General features: G+C 37.5%; 1 protein-coding gene across 6 annotated transcripts in view; it reads right to left on the reverse strand.

Moving 5' to 3' along the window:
* Positions 1-1,742: 1,742 nt before the first annotated feature.
* Positions 1,743-25,913, reverse strand: part of CERK (ceramide kinase) — a 43,568-nt gene continuing 19,397 nt past the window's right edge. For 5 of the 6 annotated variants that reach the window (XM_087765193.1, XM_087765195.1, XM_087765196.1 and 2 more), the window contains 7 exons: positions 18,031-18,105; positions 16,127-16,279; positions 15,063-15,168; positions 12,326-12,396; positions 7,854-8,092; positions 5,404-5,612; positions 1,743-4,486 (listed from right to left, as the gene is read on the reverse strand). In XM_087765193.1, coding sequence (XP_087621319.1) covers positions 4,387-4,486; positions 5,404-5,612; positions 7,854-8,092; positions 12,326-12,396; positions 15,063-15,168; positions 16,127-16,279; positions 18,031-18,105 — 953 coding nt within the window. In that variant the 3' untranslated portion in view covers positions 1,743-4,386. The remainder of the gene's footprint in view (positions 4,487-5,403; positions 5,613-7,853; positions 8,093-12,325; positions 12,397-15,062; positions 15,169-16,126; positions 16,280-18,030; positions 18,106-25,913) is intronic. The other variant, XM_087765194.1, reaches the window with a different exon arrangement.

A 25,913-nucleotide genomic window follows, 5' to 3' on the forward strand; every position in this document is an offset into this window, starting at 1 on the left:
TGGTAGAGTTGCTTAGTTTTAGTGTAAGTCCAGATTCACTGGTTGCTTTCATAGAATCATAGAATTGTTAAGATTGGAAAAGACCCTTAAGGTCATCGAGTCCAACCGTTAACCCAGCACTGCCAAGTCCACTACTAAACCATGTCCTCAAGCACCACGTCTACCCTTCTTTTAAATACCTCCAGGGATGGAGACTCAACCACTTCCCTGGGCAGCCTGTTCCAGTGCCTGACTATCCTTTCGGTGAAGAAGTTTTTCCTAATATCCAACCTAAACTTCCCCTGGCGCAGCTCGAGGCCGTTTCCTCTTGTCCTGTTGCTTGCTACCTGGGAGAAGAGACCGACCTCCACCTCGCTACAACCTCCTTGCAGGTAGTTGTAGAGAGCAATAAGGTCTCCCCTCAGCCTCCTCTTCTCTAGACTAAACAACCCCAGTTCCCTCAGCTGCTCCTCATAAGACTTGTGCTCTAGACCCTTCACCAGCTTCATTGCCCTTCTCTGGACATGCTCCAGCATCTCGATGTCCTTCTTGTAGTGAGGAGCCCAAAACTGAACACAGTACTCGAGGTATGGCCTCACCAGTGCTGAGTACAGGGGCACTATCACCTCCCTAGTCCTGCTGCCCACACTATTCCTGATACAAGCCAGGATGCCATTGGCCCTCTTGGCCACCTGAGCACACTGCTGGCTCATGTTCAGGTGGCTGTCAACCAACACCCCCAGGTCCTTTTCAGCCAGGCAGCTCTCCAGCTGCTCCACCCCAAGCCTGTAGCATTGCATGGGGTTCTTGTGACCCAAGTGCAGGACCCAGCACTGAGCCTTGTTGAATCTCATACAGTTGGCCCCAGCCCAACGATCCAGCCTGTCCAGGTCCCTCTGCAGGGCCTTCCTACCCTCCAGCAGATCGACACTTCCACCCAACTTGGTGTCATCTGCAAACTTACTGAGGGTGCACCCAATCCCCTCACCCAGATCATCAATGAAGATATTGAGCAGGACCGGCCCCAACACTGAGCCCTGGGGAACACCACTTGTGACCGGCCGCCAACTGGATTTGTCTCCATTCACCACCACTCTCTGGGCTCGGCCGTCCAGCCAGTTTTTAACCCAATGCAGCAGAGTGCACTTATCCAAGCCATGAGCAGCCAGCTTCTCCAGAAGAATGCTGGGGGAGACAGTGTCAAAGCCTTCCCCTCATCCACTAAGCAGGTCACCTTGTCACAGGAGACCAGGTCAGTGAAACAGGACCTCCCTTTCATAAACCCATGCTGGCTGAGCCTGATCCCCCAGTTGTCCCACATGTGCTGTGTAATGGCACTCAAGATGATATGCTCCATGACCTTTCCCAGCACCGAGGTCAGGCTGACAGGCCTGTAGTTCCTCGGATCCTCCTTTGACCCTTCTTGTAGAGGGGTGTGACATTTTCTATCTTCCAGTCATCTGGGACCTCCTCGGTTGACCAGGACTTCTGATAAATGATGGAGAGTGGCTTGGCAAGCTCCTCTGCCAGCTCTCTCAGTATCCTTGGGTGGATCCCATCTGGCCCCATCGACTTCACTCTTGGTGTTTATCCACACTCACACTTGCTCCGAAGCTGTGGTCAACCCAAATGGAAGCTTATGAATTACTTCTCCACCTGGTTTAATCTGCCCACATTGGTTACACTGAGCACACTACTGCCAGATTTCTGCCAAACGTAGATATTTTTTCAGATCCAGTTGTGAAAAGAAGAAAACCACTGTATTGCTGTACAACGTAGTTTTATTTTTTCAATGAAATGCCCTAGCATCATAGAACACATTTTCTAATCTTGAAGCCAGCAAGATTGGAAAAAAAAAGAAAAAAAAAATCAAACTTAGTTTCCCTACACATAATTTCCATACTGAGACATACATTCAGAGGAAAAAAAAACACCTAGAATTAAAACGTAAGCAGACATTATTTACGCAGCTCTCTTAAAAATAAACTGGACATGTCATACAACTCACATATGGTGCTTTGCTAGTATAATATGCTACAAATAGAATTATTCAAATGCAACTATGCAGCTTTTCTATTACCTAAGACCTTTTCATTTTATTAGGTTGCAACACCTTTATTATTTACTTCACACTTCATTACCATACTACAGAACAATCTTTTCTCCTTTTCTGGCGGCTTGTTTCTCAGAAGGGGGGCCTTCACTGCGGCTTTCTTTGGAAACAGTTTCAGATATTAAAAATATTCAAAGCATTTCAATATACATTCACAACTAGATTAAGCCTCCATTTTTCAAGTAAGGGTCTCATGACTTGCTAGTAAATTAATGGAAAGAGCTGGTTAGTATTTATTCCTGTTTGCATTTATGAGAATGTGACCTGGATAGCTGTAATGCCTAATAAATGCCGTCATCTGTTGGTGAGCTGAGTCTGCACCATCACATCCTGCACAAGAATTACAGTAACTTGAAGTCTGGGTTCTCTTGCAATATTCATGGATAGACCAAAATTACTGTAGAACTTTTTAAACAAATGACACTTCAAAAAAATATTTGCATTTGTATAACTGCATAATCTCATTTTCAATGAGGTTCTTAGGTCAAAAGTACTATTTCACTTATTAAACATGGCTTTAAAAATACAGTATACATAACATCTACGTTACAAATCTCTGAAAAACATTGGATCAATCAGCTTTCCAACTCATTGCATTAATGAGGAAAGTAAACAGTAGTACTTTTGGAAAAGTATTCAAGTATTTCCCTGAAATACTATATAACGAAAAACAGATCCTAAACTTTGTATGACTGTACTTTAAACAAATATCATTTGCAAGTGCTTTTTGTCATATAGAGCAGTATGAATAACACTTTGTAGCAAAGATATAGCACACCATTTTGATATTACACAAAACTGGAATGTAAATAATTTCAACAGAAAAGAAAATATCAGCCATTTATAACAATTTTCAAGTGCTTCAGTAATAAACTGACCAATCACCATGGCTTACACAGAGCAAAGACATGAGAGACATCCAACTAATACAAGCTGAATGACAGAAGTGCCAATAAATATACATGAATAGAGAATCATTAGCTGTTCAGACAAAAAAAAATTCAGATGCAATGAGTTTTAGAGAGAACTACACATTTAAGAAAAGATAGAAGAGAGCAGGGGCTAACTTCTGATCTTCAAACAGGAATAAATATGTACGAGAAAAGCAAAATTTAGCCCCAAGGCTACACACAGAACACACATGTGTCACAATACACAAATCCATACACAACTTAAATAACCACTCCATAGCTATACACGATAGTCTAATGGCTTTTTGCTATAAAAACAAATCAGCACAGTGAATTCGTGATTTATCAGATGCCAGTTTCTTCCCTTGCTTTCACAAAACAAATTATTTTGTTTCATATTTAAACAGATGTTATTTAAAAAAATGTAATCATCAAGTCATATTTTTAAACTTAACATTCCAACATCTTATTTTGAGAAGACATTTTCACATATGTAGCAGAATCTCCACAGAATTGTGTACTGAAGAGGGAAGCTTTTCATATGTTACTTTTAGATATTTTAAAAGATTTAAAACTTGCTGGTGTTTCAGAGATATTTGTATTTTCCTTTGTCTGTGCCTTCCTGGTATTATAAGTATCCCTGCGAGTTGCTTGCAAGACATTTCAGTTGCTGTGTGTGGTATCTGGTATCTTCCAAACAGTCATAAACCCCTTTATAATCCCAAAAAGCATCATGCAAGGAAGCCTTTATAAATAGAATATATAGGATAAAGTATGATCTGTATACAGATGTGCTTTTATTTTTCCAAGTATTTCTAAACTCTTATTGTTATTACTTAAAGCCAGGAATGTGTGTTTGAATTGCATTGATAAGTTGCAAGGTATAGTCAGAATTACAAAATGAAAGATTTTACTAAAAAAAAAAAGATGAGAATGACAACACTATTGTCCAGCATTTAAGCCACATGCAACTACATAACACTCCCAGCAGAAAACGTCTTCTCAGACCCTTCTTGTCTTGATATCTTGGTTTGATGACAATGGAAAGTCCAAGGTTTTATAACATTTTAATATTATTGCAACACAACTGCTAAATTAGCTCTCTAGAAAAGCACAGAGAATTTATCAGTCATCGTGAATACATATATATATGCCAATTGTCTCTTTTCTAACATAACTTAGATTACATTGCTCCAAGATATACTTCAATGACTACAATGTTTTAAAAAAAATGACACAATGCAATAAGATGTCTAAAATTATACTGAAGCCATCAAAAAAAAAATCTAAAATTTTAAAATACTTGTCAATTTGACTAAAATGCATATTTACTCAATTTCCTTGAGCTTTTATTTTTTCTTCTCCTCATTGGAGGAACAATGTCTATAGTAATTGTTCAACACCACTCTGGTTGTAGGCAGCTTCATCTTTACAGTTTTCCTCGATTCCCCTTGCAAACAGTTTCATTAACTGGCAGTGAACCCTGAAAAATATGGAAATCCATTAATAAGAAATAAATTACTACTATACATTTAATTCTAATAATCCATGAATTTCAAGCAGTTGGACAAAATTCCTTGCTCCAGACTACCGAAACTGCGCTCTCATTCTTGATACAATACTCTCCTGCAAAGAAGGCTGCTCCCCTTTTCCATGAAAAAAGTTCTATGGGGCACTTAGATGAGCTCATCTTATACAATATTTATAAAAATCACTTTGGACTGCTAAGTGATTATGTTTTAATGGAACACACTTGCATGTAAATAGTTAGTATTGTGGTTTTGGTTCCCTTTGTTCTAAAAACAACAAACAAAAGTGATCAGCCAAAAAAAAAAAAACCACCCAAACAAAAAAGAAAAAAGCCCTTCAAATTTCACAAACCTCTATTCCCTTCTAATCTGATTATTTGCACAACTGCAAACTTCTTTCTCCATATGCTAAGGCTGGAGATAAGACTCTGCTCTGTGTGTTAAAAAACTACAAAGTATGGGACATATTCAGTATTTCTGCAAGACAAAGATGCTTCTTTAAGCTTAAATTTAACAGGAAAAGCTATTGCTCTGAGTAATGAGGTACTCCGCTCATTTAAAAAAGAATCCTCCCAACACCACCTTTACTTTCAGCACTTCAAGCACGCAATATCACTACCTAAGAAGTAAGTAGGACTTCAAAGGTAGGGCCATCCATTTATCTCAGCCAGAGTGATCATTTACAATATACATGGTTGGACTATTCTCCGGAAAGGACTCAAAAATGTACCAAAAAAATTAAGTTTATTATCAGAAGACTCGAATTTGCTATGCAGAGGCACCTTTTTGGGATGTCTTCATGAGCATCTTTAAAATCAGTGAATAGACTTAATATGTTTTCTGGTACATGGAGAGAAAAATTGATGCTTACCTCACTTCAATTGCGGAACTGTCCAGAGTTTCTCCATCGCAATTCCAGGTGCTATTAGCAATATTACAGCAACAGGCTGGATGATCTCTGCAGAACTGGCCAAAACGTTTCTTTCCTATGTCCGTGACACTGCTTTCGTTGTCTTCTGAAAGCTTCGATGTAAACTGAAAACTCTTCACCCGATAAACATCTACAAATGAGAAGTCAAACTGCAAAGAAAAAAATAAATCAAAACAGGCAATTAAAATTAGTTAAATACATTTGATGTGTAAAGCAACTCTGCATGCAGCATTTTGTATTCGAGAAAGCCTGTCCACTCCAATTTTCTAGAGAAATTTACCTGAGGCATAGAGTATTTTTGTTTTTAAAAAACTGCACAAGTCAGAAACAGTAACGCAATAATGGAACCTTACTTTTCAGCGGTCCTCTTTAAGTAGCTGCAGTACTGCCACTTTATAGATAATCAGGTAACAGGTTCTGAGATTATGAGTACACGGGGTATAAAAACTATTTTAAAAACCCTATAAAAACTATTATAACGTGGAATCAAAGTCAAAAAGGTTTGGATTGGATCTTTGTACCATCCTCAGGACCTGTTCAACTACAGTCCTTAAGATACATGGGCTTTTCTGAAAGCCTTCTGCTTCTGCATTTGGAACAATGCCCTGAAGGTGAGAATTCCACGGCAGCGCAATCAAATCACAGAGCTGGGCGTATATGAAAATAAGAATAGCGGGCAATATTATTACATTCCAAGAAAATAAAAATAATTTGAACTAGTTAATTCAGCTAGAAAAAGTAGGACAATTAAGAGATTGCTCTTATAACAGAGGTTGCATATTTACACTACAATATTGTACAAAAGCTTTAAAACAAGCTTTGGAAATTAAAGGAACAATCAAATTTGAGGGTGCCCCCACCTGCCCTGAAAGCAACTTAACTGATATGGACTTAAACATTTAGCAAGCTGTAATAAATACAGACATGTCATTTAGCAAAGGCAATGGAGCATGTCTGTGTGCATCTATGGGAGGGTGGTGGCAAGGAAAGAAACAGTTTACCCATGAACTAGTCTGTATTAATGTACGGTCACCTTTTTCTTCGTTTTCTTTTCACATTTTCTTAAGTTTTCAAACAGGGTTTCCCACTATTATGGTAGACGCTAACCTGGGATGAGGACATATGTACAACCCTGCATTTAATTTACACTGCAAAATCAACATATCCCAGAGAGAAACAGTGGGGAAGCACTGGGAGGGGAATGACCACAGTGACAATCACAAAAAGCATCAGAGTAGAAGGGACCTCCTAGGTCTTAAGTTCCTTCAGCTTTTAACCATAAACAAACTGTGAAGCTGTCAAACTCCATAGTTGAAGCAGTGGCTCATGGATACAACGAGGCTCACTAAGCAGTGCGCTAGTTCAAACAGCTTAGCTGCAAAAACTGGTATCCAGGGCTGCGCAGAGCCACCCATGAATGCTCTCATGTCTTCAGTCTAAGCAGAATGTAGCCTCTTGATAAATGTCAAAGCCAATTTGAAAGGCAGCCAGGGAAGGCTTCAAATAATCAAAAATATCAGGGGAACAGTGAGAGTGAGTGGGAAGGAGTGAAGGGAAGAGGAGACTGAGAATAGCAGGAAGGAGGAATACAGACAGAAACACAATGTCCCAGGGGATGGTAATGAGGAAACACAGGAGAGAGAATCTATACTAATTCTTCTACAGAGGAAGAATAGCATCATAAACAAGTGAGATTTATTATTGCTTTTATAACTAGATATGACATTAGTCCATTGTTCAGATAATTTCCAGAACAGGTTAATAATACCAGGTTATGACAAATATTAAATGTGTGTATTCACAGCCATAGCTCTGGTTTCAACAGATACTACAATCCAAAGCAGTGATGAATCTTCCCGTGGTTATCCTGACAGCTACAACATATGCAAGGAATAATTCTGAAGCTGAATGCATAAAGCTCATATCCTGGTCACATATACACATTAAAATTCTGCTAAAAGCCTGCAGTTTACAATCAAACTGCAGCTCTAGTAACTTTCTTCTAAACCACATTTTTATACAGTTTACAAAAAGTGATTTATTATTCTTCACTACATCTTCTACCTCACCTACATTATACTGCTGTGAGAAGTTTTTCATGATGAATACAGGGGGGCACAGTTGTGATAAAATCACTTTAAATATTGTCCAAACAGCAAATATATGGAAAATGTTACGAAACAAGTTTTCAATTAGCAAAAGTGGAATTTTGCTAGAATGCTGTGGCCAAAGACTTGACTTAGGTAAAATGATTTTTTTTTAATGGTACATATGCTGAGATTGTCACCCAAAATATAAAAACTTTTTAAAAAACAAAACAAAAAACAAAACTGCTTTGTAGATATTGGTTTTGTCATATAAGAATATCGATATTTACAACTTAGACTGACCCTGGAGAATTCACTGTCAAAGGGAATACACACCTGATCCTCTTGGTTTGTATGTCTGACAAGATACCGTAGAAAATCAAATCTGGAGCATTTACGAACTAGAATGAGGTCAGCTGAACCATCTGCCAAATGGGCTGCTGGTGAAAGACCTTTTGGACTTCGTGGACAGGCACAGCTCATATTTACTGCATTGATGGCTAAAAATTTCCCTTTAATAACCTTCCATTCTTCTTCATCTTCTGAAACACATCAATAAAGGCATAGAGATACGTTATTATTTGATCTACTCACAAGAACACTAAAAAGCAATCATTCTTGGCAACTTAAAAGTTTTTACTGGGTATATTCATGCACTATCAATACACATCTAAAATAAACAGCATTTAAAAAAAAATAATCTATTTTTCATATACTAACAGAGAAAGTTGCTTTCTCCCTTCACAGGCTGTGATTATGTCCTAAAACTGCTCACCATTTCTGACATACACATGTCAAATTCAGGATCAATGCTATTTGGGTAAATCCACAAAGCTTTAGGCAGGGACAAGACAGAGGCAAGTTCCAACCTTTGTAGTGTGAAAATTCAGGGGGATTTTTAACTTTTTAAAAATTTTATTCTTGCTCGTCAACATGTTAACCTTAAATAAACAATAACCCAAAGACAGTGGTTTAGTATTTGGCTTCTAAATCAATATCCCTCTCCTGCCTCAATGCCACAAATTATATTTAAAAAAAAAAAAAAAAAAAAGACAACCAGGGAAGAGATGGCTCAGGGTTCAGCAAGGACCAGCAGGCAGCAGATCAGGAGTCTGTTTCTACCCCACCCCTAAATGTCTGAAGATGAATACTATTAACAAAGTTGAACTCTCCTGTGCATAAATCTTCAGAGATTTCTGGAAAACAGTACAAAAGTCTGTTTTCAAAACATGAAACCATTCTGTTAGAGATTAGACCTAGACTGAGCTTAGATGTATGACGGCATCAATACTACCAAGAGCAGAGGAATTTTCTGGAACAAAGAAACACTGGCAGGCACTGCACAAAGCTGTCATCTAAACTGTATTTTCTTGAATATGGATAAAAATAGATTAAAAATGCCTTTGTATTTTTAATTACACATAATCACCTTCCTCACTACAATAAGAGAAAGCCATAAAGCAGCCATAACACTCCTTTTCTCCTCCCAGTAGAAGTGGACTCATATTTCAAATGAACAACTCCACAGAAGTAATGATTGTAGAATAGTCTATGGAGATACTCATGGTTCTAAGAATGGAGTTCAGGAGTGAAGTGCCACTGTTGATGATGGGGGTAAAATTAAAAAATGAACAAAATACAATAAAGTTTGTTTATATAAGCTTGTTAAAGTTTGATCATCAAATCACAGCAAGGTAGAGCTTTTGAGGCATATTAACTGGTACAGACTTAGAAATCTAACATTCAGTTCCCCACATTTGGGTTAACTTACAGTTATTTTCAAGGTGCTTCTTTGATGGGACTATAGATGACACTTATGCTATAGATTTCATGTCCTGAAATTCTGATATTCTTTACTGTCTTAGTTTTAGGAACCTCACACATACTCTAGATAATCATTATTACAATCGTAATGTTTGGAAAGTATTCTGTAGTTGTTTTTTGCTCTTTGAAATTTTCTTGCTTCCTTGAATTCTTATTCATTGGAACTTCTTACTATCCACTCTTTCGTAACAGAACCAAGAAAAACAGAATTCAAGGAAAAAGAGTAGGATTATAATGTGAGAAAAGACTTAAAGGAAACTAAAAACTTTATTCTTTTTCCATCTAGACTATCCTCTCTATCTCCTGAAAAACAAATCAGTAATAACAAGAAAAAATTCAGCTCTTAAATTCAACATTTTTGCATCATTTGCCAGAGTGGCTTTAGTATTGCTTGCTTTACTGCTCATCTTTTTATATTGCTTTCAAACAGGACATTACAGAAAAAAATAATTTAAATCAGATTCAAAATGCGTATCTTAAGAGAGATGAGAAAGACTTAAATGTCAAACTATACAGAATGACTTTGTTCAGGCTGCAGGCAAATGACGAGGCCCTGCTCTGAGATGAAGGTAACAGAACAGAACATAAGAAACTACTGGAACTAGAAACATCTGTGTCCAGAACTATACAAGTGCTTATTTACAAGAAAACCAGGCATTTTCTGATATACAAACAACAAAATGAAAACAACACCCTTTACTGATAAATGCTTCTGTTGTTTATCTGAGAAGCATTAATAATTTAGTCTATAGTGTGTCTAGATATGCGTTAACTTTTGAACTATGCTCACTGTAATAAATAAGTCTCAAATTACTTAAGGTAGAATGCTTATATATGTAACCGTAATTTTTTCACATGGTGGAAAAGTACCATTCAGTATAAATTTCAGCGTGTTACTCAAAAAAAAGTTTCACTGTTCAAGTAAGAACAAAGTCAGGGTATTTATCACATTTTAAATGACCAACTGTTTTCATAACCATTCTGCAGGGTGCATCACTGTAATAGCACAAATTATTCACCCAAAATATCTTTCACACAGTAGAGCAATCATAAGCAGGGAGAGCATAAATGGCACTCTCTTCAACTGTCTATTGCGTATATATATTCTGTAAGTTGCTGAAATCAGCATAAAGTACCAACACTCAAAGTTTACTCAGCACACACACAGATTTCTGCACAATACAAAGAAATATGTTCAGTGACAGTCAATGCAAGCATCCCTCTAAACTTATCTAACTGTACACAAACCAAGTGGGCACAATGAAGGAGTCAGCCAACACACTCTGCTGAGTAAAAAGCTTATCTGAGGTGGCGATTTAAAATCAAGAGTAGCTGATTGTTATTGTTTGCTTAACAGTGCTGCATGGAGAAGAGACTGGACTGCAAAGAAAGCCAGCTACCAGAAGTAAAATGGATTTAAGTAAACAATATCCTACATCATCAGCTGCTTAATGTCTTGTGCAATGCTGGCTAAAGCAGTCCTGATTGCTCATTAACCTGTAGCTTTCTTCTGCCTTTGCTCCTTTGCTGGATCAAAACTAACAAAATGGCAGATTTAAGAAAATTACCAAACAAAAAACCCCACAAACAAAAGAAAAAAGGGTGACAATATCTAGCTACAGTTATTTCTCAAAAAGATAAATTTTTTTCTTACCAAAAAACCTACTATCAGATTTAGTTTCTACAAAAATATTTTGTAAAGCAATTTCTTTAGCTGAATCTGGGCATAAATTAAAACAACTCAAGAAATACTCCAATCTGGCCATCTGTTGACTATATCAAAGATCTGAAAGCAGTAGTGGGGATGAAAGCACTATATATAAGCACGTGTAACAGGAATTCAAGTTGGCATAGAAATTTATACACAGTCTTTATGCTACCAATGAATCTCTATAGTATGATGATACTCTTTGCTAACAAACGGCTAGAACCTGGCACAGATACTGTGCAAAATAACTGTAATTATAGGATAATCTAGGTCATAAGGACCAATGTTTGTGTCAAGAAAATGATGGTTTTGTGCACTGGGCTCTACAAGGAAAAAAAAAAAAAAAAAGAGTAGAAGCAGAAGGAAGCAGAAGCAAGCACCCACTGGAAGGCTGCCTGCTGTTTAAGAGGGGCTTAACCAAGATGACAAACTGAGACTAGAGGCAAAACTCGGCCAACTGAATCCGCATATCTTACTCCAGCAAGGCCACAAGCGTATCTGTATCAGTGCCTCCCATTAGGATGCAGTATTCAGACATAAAAGAGATACAACTAGGAGGATGACTGCGCAGAATCCAGTATATAACAGCTGTTTTAACAAAAGGAAGGAAAAGTTATGCCCATAAAAAAAATTCATGGAAGTGTGCGCAGGAGTTGGAACGGGGGAGGAATGAGAGAATAAGGATAGCATAACTTGAGAAAGAGGAGAAAAATCTCATTTATCATTTACACTGAGTATTGGTGAGGTGTTGTACAGAAAGACTTAAGTCCACTAGATTGGTTATTAGTTTTCCAAGTTCACTGCCTCGTATTTATTTAATAAACGGCTTTACATGGGTGACTTTTGTGCTAACAAACACAAATTTTTAATCCTGATCTATTCCAGAAGTTATCTTAATGAACTGCTTCCTTCTATACTACCTCACAGTTTATCAGTTAAGTCCTTCTCACAAAAAAGAACGGAGTCCTAGCTCACAGAATGTATCTTTCTTACAGAAAAGAAACCCAACACATTGAAATATACAAGTAATAAGTATAATTTTCTTGGAATTTTCTGAGGTTTGCGTGGAGGAGACACCTTACATATTTTTCACATATTTACATGTATTTTCCTTAAAGAAACAATGGATTATCTAGTAACTCACAATGTTTAAAAAACAAAACACACACACACACTTGAACTGATATATTCTGAAAAATATTTTGTATAATACTACACCATCTTACTTTTTATGACAAATTACCTTTACGTTTTAATCCACATTCCTTGTGCTGTTCTGCCAGCTGTTGCTCACTTTCCTTGCAAATGTAACATCTGAAAACAAAAATACCATTCAGTTCCTTAAAACAAAACTATTATTCAGTTTAACGTCTTTGTTTTACCCAATCATTACAGGACCTTCCCCCACCGCAAGATGCAGCACTGCACCGACAACTCTGATATGGCATGAATCATGATAGCCCTGCAGGTGGTATAGGTACTTAAATACTGTGCTGAAGATTACTGGATGTCAGAAATAACAGCGTTACAGAGCCATAAGATCACATAGGTTGGAAGGGACCTCTGATGTGGTCCAAACCTCTGCTCAAAGCAGGTCTTATAGGATCAGGATGTTCCGTGTCTTGTTCAGTCAAGTTTTGAACATCTGCAAGGGTAGAGTCCACAAGACCTCTGGGCAACCTGTTCCAATATTTAATTGCAGTAACAGTGAAAGACATTGACATACTGGAGCCAGTTCTTCATTTCACTAGCGCTGAGTACAGGGAAAGAATCACTTCTCCTGACCTGTTGGCTTCACTCTTGCTTAGAAAGCCCTACATATAGTTGGCCTCCCTTGCTGCAAGGACACACTGCTGACTCAGGTACAGCTGTTGTCCACCAGGATCCCAAAATTCTTTTTGACAGAGCTGCCTTCCAGCCAGTCAGTGCCCAGTCAGTACTGTTGCATGGGACTATTCCACCCCAGATACACGACATTGGCCTCTCCTGAACTTCAGGAGGTTCCTATCAGCCACTTCTTCAGCCCACCAAGGTCCCTCTGAATAGCAGCCCTGACTTTCAACATGTAAACCACTCCTCCCAATCTGGTATCATCTATAAAACTGCTGAGAGTGCACTCTCTGCCACCTTGCCAGTAGTTAATAAAGATGTTGCACAGTGTTAGCCCCAGTACTGATCCCCGAGGTACACCATTAGTAATTGGCTGCCTATTGGACTTGGTACTCAACCTTTCTAGGTAGTCTAGCCAGTTTTCCATCTATCCACTTATCTAGTCCACACCTCATCAGCTTGGTTTTAAGAATACTACAAGAAACAGTACCAAAGGCCTTGCTAAAGTCAAGGTATGTAACACCCACTGTTTCACCCTCATCCACAGGCTTGGGGACCTATAAGGCTTGGGGCAGACTACATCGGTGAAAACTGGGGCAAAGGATTCATTTTCCAGCCTTCTCCGTAACTTTTTATCAGCCGGTTCCCCATACCACTAAGCAGCAGGCCCACAGTTCCTTTAGCCTTTTTTTTGTGATTGGTATACTTATATAATCCCTTCCTAAGAAGTAACACCCTTCACATCCCTCACTGATTTCAACTCCACCTGAGGTTTGGTTCTTCCAAAGTAACCCATTCCACTTCCACCTTCTCTTTACTTCTCAGATCCTTGCTCATCCATGTTGGTTTTCTATCATGCTTAATCAAGTTTCTGTGTATCAGAATGTGCTTTGAGGAGGTACCAACCAACTCTCACGGGCCTCTTCGTCCTCCATGGCAGTCTCCCATGGAATCTTGCCAAGATTCACGAATAAACCAAAATCTGCTCTCCTAAAGTTCAGGGTTGTAATTCTACTTTTTGTATTGCTTATTTCTCTCAGGATTTTAAACTTTATAATCCCAAAATCACCACTGCCAAGACTGCCCTCAACTGTCACATCCCCCACTTGCTTTTTCTGTAACAAGACCAGCAGAGCATTCCTCCTAGTCAGCCTGTTAATCACCTGCATGATCACTGTCATCACCACACTCCAGGGTTCTCCTGAATTGCTTGTGCCCAGCCCTATTGGCCTTTCAGCAATTATCAGGATGTATAAAATCCGCCGTGAGGCATCAGGCAGTCTTTACTCCCTGACTGAGACCCGGATGACAGCTTTCTCCCTCTGGAGCTTCCCCTGCCCTGATGCATCAGGATAGTTGCTCCAGCTAGTACTAGAGACTGTGATCTGCAGCACTATTATTACTGCACAGTCTCAACAAGTTCCACGTAGTTTCTGGCCAAAGTTTCTGGCTCCTCTGTATCCTACTGTGTTGTTTGCTGCTGTCACAACTACTATATCTCTGGTAGCTACATTCATATATGAAGAAGAATGATAAATACTAGTGCATAACTTCAAGCAGGTGAAAGCAAAGAGAAAGGAAGGAACACTGGGAGATTAAGGTAGGCCCCCTGATTGAAGAAACAAGCGAAGAATATCACACAGAACTTACACAGCATAGTAGTAGTCTATAAAAAAAGGCTAAATAAGCTGCTTCCTGAGAGGAGCTATCCTCAGGACAAGGCATGCCAGCTGTTGTCATGGCACTACAATAATCGCTAAAATTGCTAGATCCAATTACAATGTGAACATCTGAGAATTTTTGAGTAATTGTTTCCATTTGTAGAAGCTATGAGGCATCCAGACTTTTCATTTATTAGCAGTAGCACAGCATAATACCCTCAGCATTTGTAACTGGGTACTGTGCTCTTATACTTTGCTTCATTTAAAATTGGGGGAGGAGGGGACCAGCTAACAAAATTTTACTATATTTTTATTTACTGACCTGATAAAATGAGGTGTTCTCTTTAATGAGTCAATAAACTTTTTTAAAAGCTTCTCTCTTTCATAGTAAATGTTTTGATGTTAAAGACAACATTTCTTCACTTCTGTTCATGTACAGGCCTTTTCAAATAGTTCATGTCAGATATCCAGAGATAAACATTAGCCTACCCTGTTCTGCAGCTATCTTTATCTCGTGGAGATCCCAGTGTGTGTTTTGCTGGTTGAAAAGAAACTGTTCCTTCATAGTAATGATGAGAAAGAAAAGTCTTGAAGCCTACATAAAAAAGGTATTAAGCAGCATTAAGTCATTATAAATCCACATTGCGAACACGTCTGCATGTATCCCTTGATTGTTCCTTCTCTAAGGACTGCAAAACAACGGTTGCTCTCCTCAAGCTCGTAGCTCTGTGTTATGATGTTTTAGACTGTAAAGGACAAGGAAATAACCCCTTCAACTTTTTAACATTTGCCAATAGTGCCATTACTTTGCTTGACATCTTTAAGAGCCAACTAAAAATTTGAGCTGTACATCACTGCTGAATCTTAAAATTAGCCTACACTAAAACTCTGCTTTTGTATCTTCTTCTTCTAACACAAAACAAATGAAAGGCAGCAAAAAATACCTTCCAGTAGCATAGGATTTGTCCAAGTACTAGCTAACTAGGCTAAACCACTCAGCTCCCTCTATAATCAGTGCTGGAAGAAGGACAAAATTAACAATTCATTCCATCAGCCAAATGTCCAAGACAGGAGAGTGCCTACCTCTCTCTAACTGAAAAGATATTACTTTTTAGGCAGCTATCACTAGGTGACATACAGCAACACATTTCTATTAACAACCCAGAACAGCACTAGCAATTTTATTAATAAAAAAAGCTTATTAAACAAATTTGAATTAGGGTTGCTTCCAACATAATTTATAACAGTTCAGTATAAACTTTTTAGTTCTTTATAGAGGTCATAAAATACTTAAACTATCAGTTAATAAATTAACCATGCTATATAGTCAAATTCAACACAACTTTAATGAGCACACTGTTAGTGTTATCCCCCGAGTTAGGGAGCTTTACATAATGTGATCCAATGTACTTGGTACCACAAAGAGTTTAAAATCAGGTTCAGTATGCCTCTTATGTTTAAAAGCTTCCGAGAAGCTTGGTTTGGAGAGAGCACACCAACTGCTCCAATATGTTTACATGCTGACAAAAGAATGTAATAATTACACAAGTTACCTGAGTAGTCGTATCTCATCGGACCCATCCACCGCTTCTTTTCACTATCTTTTAATATATCTCCATAAAAACCATAACCCAGCAATGATACAGAGTACTTCAAAAACGTGTTGTTATGATGTATAGAAGAGACATCCAAAGGCTGACAGTCACCTATGAAGATCAGAAATGCAAGGTTCTATTAAGTGTTATTTTGTTTGCAGCTGCAAACATAATAGTAACTTTAATGTTACAGATTTTTTTAAAATAAAAAATATATGTTGTATTTATGTCATTATATTTATATGTCATATATCCATAAATATTTCTTATACATGCAGAAAGGGAAAATTAATTTTTTAATACTCACTTCATTTAATATTTAAAAAGCATTAAGCACGAAGTGAGAAGAAAGGTCGGTATGCTAAAAATACAATGAATTTACACTCATTTACCAGGTAGCAGTAGGAGGAGATGTTATAGAAGAGATCAATGCAGTATCTGTACATCTACCAGATACTACCTAATTGTTTATGTCATACTATCAGAGGATAATTCAACCTGGAAGGGGCCTTAGGAGGTTTCTCATCAAACCTCCCAAAGTAGGTTCAGCTATGAGGTCAGATCAGGTTACTCAGGATTTACCCAGTCAAGTCCTGAAAATCCCTAAGAACAGAGAGTATACACCCTCTCTCATGTCCTCATAATGTAAGCTTTGGAGTGGTGGTGGGTTGAGGGGGGGAGTTGTTTCTTTGCTTGCTTGGTTGGTTTGGGTTCTTTTTTTCTTTTTTTCTTTTTAATTCTGTTTCATTTTATGCCTGTTGTCTCTTATCGTCCACCATGGACTACTGTGAAGAACCCTTTACATAAGTGAGAGATGCTCTTAAAAATCTAAATACATGTGTATATATGCACATTTAATAATCCAGCTAAAATACTATGATATACTAAGTCCATATCTCTCTCTAATCCTAGTCCAATCGCTCGAACTCTACATATGCTGAACAGATTTAACCGTAGGTTAGTAACAGAGAACCACATGTGTAAACCTTTGCAACACGAGCTCCTAAAACTGCAACTGTTAAGCACTCAATAACAAATGATAATGAAATAATCATCACTTGGAAATTCTATCCTTTATGCTTAGGCAACATCGTTATAACTAAAGACTATCTTGCACAACTTTTCAAATTCAGTATTAAGAACTGGGCGACTATGATTCTTCAGTATGTGGCAAGATAGGATGGACATCACAAATCACAACGCACTGAATATGTGAAGCTGTCTCCTTCAGCCCCCGTGCAGTTCACGGACTCCATTACTAGAGGACTTTGAGAAGTGGCGATGCCAGCATCCCTACTGATGACAACATATCAAAAAGCATTGACTGAAGAGTAGTTGTTTTCCTCCCTAGTTCCTCCTCAAATATATGACTTACAGATGGTAAAAATGGGGAATTATCAGCTAATTCCCCATTCTGTCAAGCAGAAGCCATACTTCTAACTTGGCATGGAAGCATTGAATTGCACACGACAACTGGGCAACTAGTACAAAATACTACTATTCAAGAGTACATGCACTTGTCACAGCTTTCTCTAAGAGAGAGGGAGATATACAGTCCAACAACTTACACTGCTTATTGTATTTTACTGCTATTTTCAAAAGCATGCCAGAACACATGAAAACTTAAGCAACAGACATAACATTTCAAAACTTTATGATCCTTTGAAAACAATGAATTACAGTAGAAAAAGCAATTCTGTATTTCAAATCAGAGACTTAAATCCCAGACAAAAACTTTGTATTTCAACTCAGCCATTATGTTCAAATTATATTTCACAAACATACAGGAAGAACTAAATTAATTACTTTTTTTGGCTATTTTAATAATTTTCATAACAAAACAGTGAACTGTGACCACCCACCTACAATAATATGAAGAGCTGATGTTACTGGATCAGAAATGCCAACAGTTGAATAGCATATGCAATCTGTTGATCCTGAAAAATAAAAAAATGAGAGATTAATTCATATCTTTTCAAAACAAATATTATTGGCATGGTCCTCCAAATGAAAGCATTATGTTCCTTTGGCCTGCCCCTTTCTATTTCATGGAACAAAGTAAATACAAGGATACAAATATTATGCTTTAAATTGTAACATTCCCCACCCCCACAATAAGTAGAATTTATTTCTCTCCAAAGATTTTCACTGTATAAGCAACAAATATATAGCAGTTAGTAAAGGGAAATAAGCTAATTCATATGAAAAATTTCAGGATTACATTACAGCTTTCATATCAATTCAGGATGCAGGGGAAGGCAGGCATATGCTGATTCTCCTTTGCTTAAGATTTCTTACTCATTGAGATCCAACGACAAGAAGTTGACCGGTCTCCTGTTTCTGGGGGGAGTGATCTAAATTCCAGACTGTCAACATCCCCTCCTCCTCCAGCTGCATCTTAAACCAGAAACTCCTGCTTAGTTTTATTATTTGAAAATTAGTAAATACTTGCTTTCAAGAATCAGTTTATAGATAAGGGAGCAAAGTGAATAGAGATGTTCCTTTACAGTCTTGAGCAAAATACCTACAAGAAGAAAGGGGGGAAGCTTTAGGTTTCACCAATATTCTGTCTTTGTTACTAACTACCTTCAGGCCACTCATCACTCAGTATGTCCACTCAGTATTTTAGGTGCTGTTTAGAGACCGGTAATTCTCCTTTATCCCTATAAAAAAAAAAAAACAATCTAAGAGCCTAATGTAGGGTTCTGAATCCTATTCTGCAGCAGGGACTTGAAAGTCAGGGCCAGACATACCAAAGCATTTTTGTTGCAGCATCTAAATCTGAATTTATCTTGTAGTTTCTCCCATCCCTTCCCTGAAATTGAATTCCTTTAAAGTCAAGGCTGGATATCTGAAAACAAAAACTTACTTTGTCCACATATACATTCTCAGATTTGCTACTAATACACTAGATGTAGAGCAGCTCAGATACAGAGTACTTCATTTCTGAGGCCTAATCAAATTGAAATAGAAAAATAAAAATGGACGAACGAGCAGTCACTACTTAAAATCCCCTTTGTTTTTCTTCTCACTTTGAAAACAGTCAGGGCATATACAGTTATCAATAGGAGCAAAGAAAATCCTTTCCCCTCCAACTCCCTTCTCAGGAAATGGACACCACGTCCCCTACAAGTGAAGGGCATAAGAGAAGCTTCTATGAAGTAAATGCTGTGCAGAAGCCTGCCACAGCGAACAAGAAGCAGCTCCAGGAGCCAATTAAAGATAATATAAATATAACAGAACTGCAGAACAAAAGAAACTGTGACTAAAGAGATCTCTCTCTACAAGGTCGAGGTTCAAGGTGGTGAAAGTGTACCACAAGTATATGCTGTTGCACAGGAACTGGGACTCCAATTTCTCTCAGTACCATAACAGACAAGGTACACCGATGATGTTATCATGCCACGTTTGGAGTTTTATAGGAGAAAATATTAAGTAGAATTCAGATACTGAAGCTATGCTTTACTGGCAATTTTTTCAGTTTCATTTTGCCTCCTACACTCATGAATTTCAGTCAGGCAGAAAAGAAAATTCTCACTACTTTTAAAAAGAAAAACAAACAAAATAGCCACTAAAAGACTGGACCTGAACTTTTACTGCTGAACATACAAGCCCAACATTTCATCCAACCTTTTTCATTTCTTCAAGATCTGTTTGCATTCTGCTGCTAGAATTACCTTAGTCACATTTGTCTTGATGTAAACAGAGCTTCCAAGTAGTCTTACACTATACGTGGGAGGAGAAGAGAAGAATTCATGCAAGCTACATTTTCACATGGGAGGCTTATGTCAATTAAAAGCTGATATATCTGTAGGGCAATTTTGTAAAACTTATTTTCATTTCTATTTGTTAACTAGCAAGGGAGGGATAAAATCACATCTGAAGTCTGAAATTAATTCTGAGATTCTAAAATGGGAGACTGGGAAGACACCAGCAGTGTTTACCAACTGTCAAATCATCCCTCTTTCTCAGACATGCCAGTGGAGTACCAACTACAAACAGTAAAATACCATTTTTTTCTCTCTCAGAGCCAGTAGTGTGGAGCAACAAAACTGGTATCATTCCTTACATACATTCCAAGAGAACGGAACTGGTCATAACACCACACCAAGCACTAACCTAAGAGTACTAGTTTAAAGGTCACAAAAACGTTCATGATGACTAAGGATTTGAATCTCTCTAAATACTTCACAACAAACAGGAATTCTAGACCATTAGGTGTGTCTTGAACAGATTTGAAATCTACTGCTGCTGAAACAGCACTCTGAGTAGATGCACATGCAAACTCCACCAAAATCTGGCTTACTTGATCAGTATAAATCTGATATGGAAAGCAGGATTAGAATGTAAATACAGCTTGACTAATATCCCTTGATTAATAGCTTAGGATTGCCAGAGCACTCAATTTGTGCAAGAAGCTTTCATAGAGCACGACTGTTGACTAATGTCAGGTGGTGGATGTTGTTTGTTCTGGTTAAACCAACAGAAAACTTATATACATACTCTGCCAGATTTTCTTTGGGTATTTTTAAGGGCAACAGCCTGAGTAAAGGAAAATAAAAGATGTTTTTATGGGTTGCACAGAATACATACAAATGTGAAGAAAGTAGTTGAACTGCTTGTTAACTGAGCCCTAATTCATTAAAAAAAGGGAAGATCTTTGGTGTGGAAACTAATTTTTGCATTGGTGTGCTAGAAGAGAAGGAAATCAGCATGCAAGGAAATGATTAAGTTTCAGGTTAAGACCTAGGTACATGTAACACTGCAGACTATGTCAAAGCTTCCATTCTGGTCAAGATCTTGTTGGGAATGTTAACAGCAGCTTGAGCTTCATTCAAGGTACTCACACACAGGCCCCATTTGAAGGGCCATAGGAAACAAGACATCTGCACAAGACAGGCAGATGCAACACAAGATCTACAGGCTCTCTGGACTGTATCGATCAGATGCCCCTGGCTATAACATGAGCTTAGACGCCCATCTCACCTGCAGACACCTAAATGTAAGCACGAAAATCTGAGTATCGATTTCAAATTGAAATTCACCCTAAGGAGAGTAACTCCGTTACCTAAAATGACACCAACCACCAGTGTTCAAGTGCTGCAGATTACTCTGCTTGACTTCCAACTGCTACTCTAGTATAACAGTTGTCTTGCCTAGGGCTAGTACATTTCAACAACAGTGGCACCATACCACCATATGTAGGTAGCTGAATCCTAAACTCAATGTCTGAAATCTCCCAGCTAAAGCTCTCATCCCAGACACCTCGACAGTAAGAGCCTACTGAAAATATGAAATATGTAGAGGGTACATCAACTAGTCTTTGTTAAAATAACTATAATTACTTTGAATCTTTACCATACATTATGTGCACTAGAGTCCTGTTTCATTACCCATTCTCCCCAAAATCTGTTTGTTATCAGGAGGTATCATACAACGGCATAGTTGTTATATAGGCAAGTTGTTCTATGTTCTTTCCCTCCGCAAATTTAAACGCTGTAATTTTTTAATAAATACATTTAATGATTTTAAAATTAGCAAGGAAATCCTTCCTTTTAATTAATCACAAGGAGAGATAACCGAGATATGTACCTAAAATATTAAAAAGTATATACTCCCCATAAAACATTTTTGCCAAAGTGATGGACTGCACTACATAGAATACAGTACAGCTAAATCACCAGATTTCCCCTTTGCATGCAAATATTGCTGGATCACCAAAAAAAAAAAACCAACACGAAGCGCTAAAATTAATAATCTGAAAAATTATTAGACTACCAACTTAAGTTTTCTTAAACCAAAACACATGAATGCTGTGCGCTGTAAGTATTCACTTTTGTGCTTTTATTGATGGCAAACTAAAATTCCAAAGAGCTGGAAGTACTAAACTAAGCAGATGACAGAAGCAACAGTCAGGTAGACATTGATACTATTAAAAAAGTGAATTTAATGAAGAAATAGGAATATTTTTAGTGCTCATAAGCATTGCTCCATGTGAGATACCCTTGACAGGGGCAGGTGCTCCCACAGCACATGCAGAATCCTCAGAGACAAAATAGTATAGCAACAGGATTCTGTACTGCAAACAGGTAGAATAACCACTTCAGTGGGGGTCCCATATATTTATAGTATTTTTGTGAAATCACAATCCATGCAGTCACCTCATAGACGAAATATCAGATGAGACATGCTAATGACACAGTAACTGCATACTCTTAGTCAAGCAGTGTTTAGTATTTTGAAAAATCTAGGTGGGAAGTGTTTTTCAAATGACAAGGATCTGATACATTCAAAAGTAAGGGGAGAAGCTACTGTTACAGGGAGAGATGAAATGCCTGGGCATACAGTCATGTTGCTTCCCAAAGTTTTATACATCTTTTCTGCATCCAGAAACCAAGTTTAACATCTGCAGAATGACAGACTGGCTTAAAAAGGAACAGTCCAGAAGGACTTTGATCTGGGGTTTTTTTGGTAGATAATCACTTCAGAAGTTCAGTACCACAGTACAACAAAAATGGATTAATAGAATAATGGCAAATTTAAGAGATGAAATTAATATCACAGGGAAAAGTAATCTTGACTTAGTTGCCTTGATAGCAGCCACACCATTTTAAATGCAGTATTTAGCTCTAAGACTGTCATTTCCAGAAGCATAATGGATTTAAAATGTTGAAGGAGGAGCACAAAACATTGCACTTCAGATTTCAAACTGGACATACTGAACCTTGAAATGATATGCTAACTAAACTGCAAAGATCATTAAATATTACAAACATTGTAAAAGAGAAGGGCTGTGGACACATCACTTGGAGTCATTTTAAAAAAGAATTACATAGCTTTTTATACTATGCTTTAACACATTTTTGAAGAGAAATTTTACAGCCTAGATGACAGCAGTATGAGTCCAGTCACGCTTCATGATTTTACTTGCATCTGGTTAAGTTTGTGATTAAATCGTCCACCATTTTTCTATACTACCTTCACATAAGAAGCCTGTGCTGTCTTTAGCACCCTTAACTTCTACAGCTACACATCAACATGCTGATTATAATCATACCGCATGCTTCAATCCTAGCATTACAGAGCTCATACCTTGAGCACAGCAAAAGTGAGAGGGATCTGGATGCACTAGAAGCCTAAATCACTTAGCAATTAACACTTTGTACCTACATTTTACTCAATCTTCCCTAGTACTTTGAAGATTTTTCCCTATCCCCAGGGTAGGCTGACAGACTTGGTTTCTGGAAGAATGGATGCATTAATATTATGCCACAGCACTGAGTGAAGTAGGATTTTTTTTTCTACCTGCTGAGATCATAAGAGTATTTAATCTAATCTGTTCTCTTTTACTAAAGAGTCCTCCGACAGCAGTTGACAGCTTTGTCCTCCTGTTCTATACCAGGTTTAGTAAGAAGAACGAATTACTTTGGCTTACTCCAGAGGGTATAATTTTAATACTAAAACACGTGCATGAAACAGTGCCACGTGTTGTAAGAGAAATGATTCTCTGTTTTTAAGTTCTGTGGAGGCATACTACCACTCTGAATGCAGAGAGAAACCATGGCTGAATGTGCTTTTAAGGCTAGATGGCACTGGGAGGAAGTAATAACTACACAGAAGTCTTCACAGGTGTGCTGACTTGTAGCTATCACATCACGGTACAAAACTGTCAGGTTGCTACAACCTCTAAGTACTCTTAACATCAAAACTGTTTACAACAGCAATCAATCAATTTACACTCTCGGATTTGAAGAATGGCTGTAACTAAGAGAAATTCAGAAGTTAAAACTGCCATTTGAGTAGAAGCCTTTATTCGTGTTTATAAAAACACAAGTTATTTCATAAAAATGTACCATAAAGAATAAGAATAAATGATATTTTTAACCAAAAGAGACACTAAGGAAAGAGACTGTCTGAAAACAGACACATCTGTTAAAAAAAAAAAAGGGGGGGGTGGTGGGGTGGGGAAAGCAGGGCCTTGCTCCAGAAAGTTAGAATCATGATTTACAAGTAACAACAACAATAAAAAAAGAGCCTGCCTATTAAATAAAGCTAATTACTCAAAAACAGTCATATAGATCAGAGTGTTTAGCATTAAATCTCTTTCATTTGTAATTTCAAACCTTTGTACAATTAAATTGACAGTTTCTGAGCAAAGGTTAAGTCTGCTGAATTGAGTGTTAGTTTGAATACAGACACTGTTTAATCACAACCACAAACTACAACCTGCCATGTTTCTGTTAACACAGCTTGACATTAGGAACTAAATGATAAAAAAGGCGAAAACACTGATTCAGTGTCACCTTACCCCAGGCTCCTGTCCTGAGTAAACTGTCTCCATGTGCCACAAGACACACAGAGCTTTAGAACTTAATCTCTAAACTATGGGTATTGTTTGTTTTCAGTATCTATTAATGAGTTCTTAGGATTTTAAGAAAAAGGTTGGTTACGAAAAACTAAAAAGAGCATCATGGATGAAGTTTTTCTAGATGCATGATTTATATTTCGTTATTCCTTTTGACTTGCTGTATTTAAAGTCTTTTTAAGGATCTCACTTGCTTTGGAACAGACTTCTTGCACTAGTCTGAGAACTAGGGGATCTGTTCGGGTCAGTACATGGTCAGAGCTCCACTACATCAAGCAAAGATGAACAGAGAACAGCTTCACCAAGGGCTGGAAAAACAAACTCTTGCTGCCTTCCTGACCACCCTGCAATGCATGGGTTTGGCTGTTTCATACACAATTTAAGGTCCCTGTGATGGCTAGATGTGTTGTGAAAGGGTTAAGATTTGTTCAGTGATTTGACTACCTTTTTCAGTAAATAAGCACTTTCCCATATTTTCAATAATGAATCATTTTAAATATGGTACAATATACAAACAGATCAAGATATATATTATCCCCTGTACTTCCAAAAACTTAATTAATAGAACTTCAAGGCCAGCTTTCTTACATACCATTATAAATAATTTTTGAGGGATCTGAATAATGACTTAGAGAAAATATTTGAATCATAGCACTGATTACAAGGCTGTACCTCATGTTAGTTCAAGGAATAGAGCATGCAGTATACATTCAAAAAGCAAACAGCTACAATGGACAAAACACGACAAATGAAACACTAAAGTATGTAATAGAAGAAAGTGACTTGATATATGTTAACAATATTAAAATATCAGTGAAGATCATACTTTTTGGTTACAATTGGAAAAAACACATTAAGAAATTGTTGAAAAAGCAAGGTTAATCTTTCAGTTTTAACATTCTTATAGTTAGCTTCCTAAGGACAAAGGAGTAGTTCTTTATATTGAGGTTCTTTTTTTAAATTATATCTTCTTATGGCCACTAAGATCACCAATAGGCAAAATCTTCTGAAACCCACCATGTAAGCAAAAAACCTTTAGTCCAAGAAATTTGCCCAAATAAAGGAAACGAAGGGTAGAACACTTCAAATTCTATTCTTGTTAAGTTTGTTATACAAAGTGATTTTAACACAAAGCTTTAACAAATAAAATCAGAATATACTTACATGTACTAATTCTGTTATACAGAACCCTTAATGTGCTAGCTAACAAGGAGAATGAAAAACAGTAAGGGGATATTCACATTGCAACTTTTAGATATCTAACCCTTATTGTACTGCAAGCAGAAAGGGTTAAGCTTCTTCCAAGCAACAATTCAGACCATTTGGGTTTGCATACATTCTTCACAAAGATATAATGAGTAAAAAATTAGTCACCTAAAG

The sequence above is a fragment of the Nipponia nippon genome, unplaced genomic scaffold, assembly GCF_047370975.1.
Source record: "Nipponia nippon isolate SJK-2023a ecotype South Korea unplaced genomic scaffold, ASM4737097v1 scaffold_3, whole genome shotgun sequence".
In the NCBI taxonomy this organism is placed as follows: domain Eukaryota; kingdom Metazoa; phylum Chordata; class Aves; order Pelecaniformes; family Threskiornithidae; genus Nipponia; species Nipponia nippon.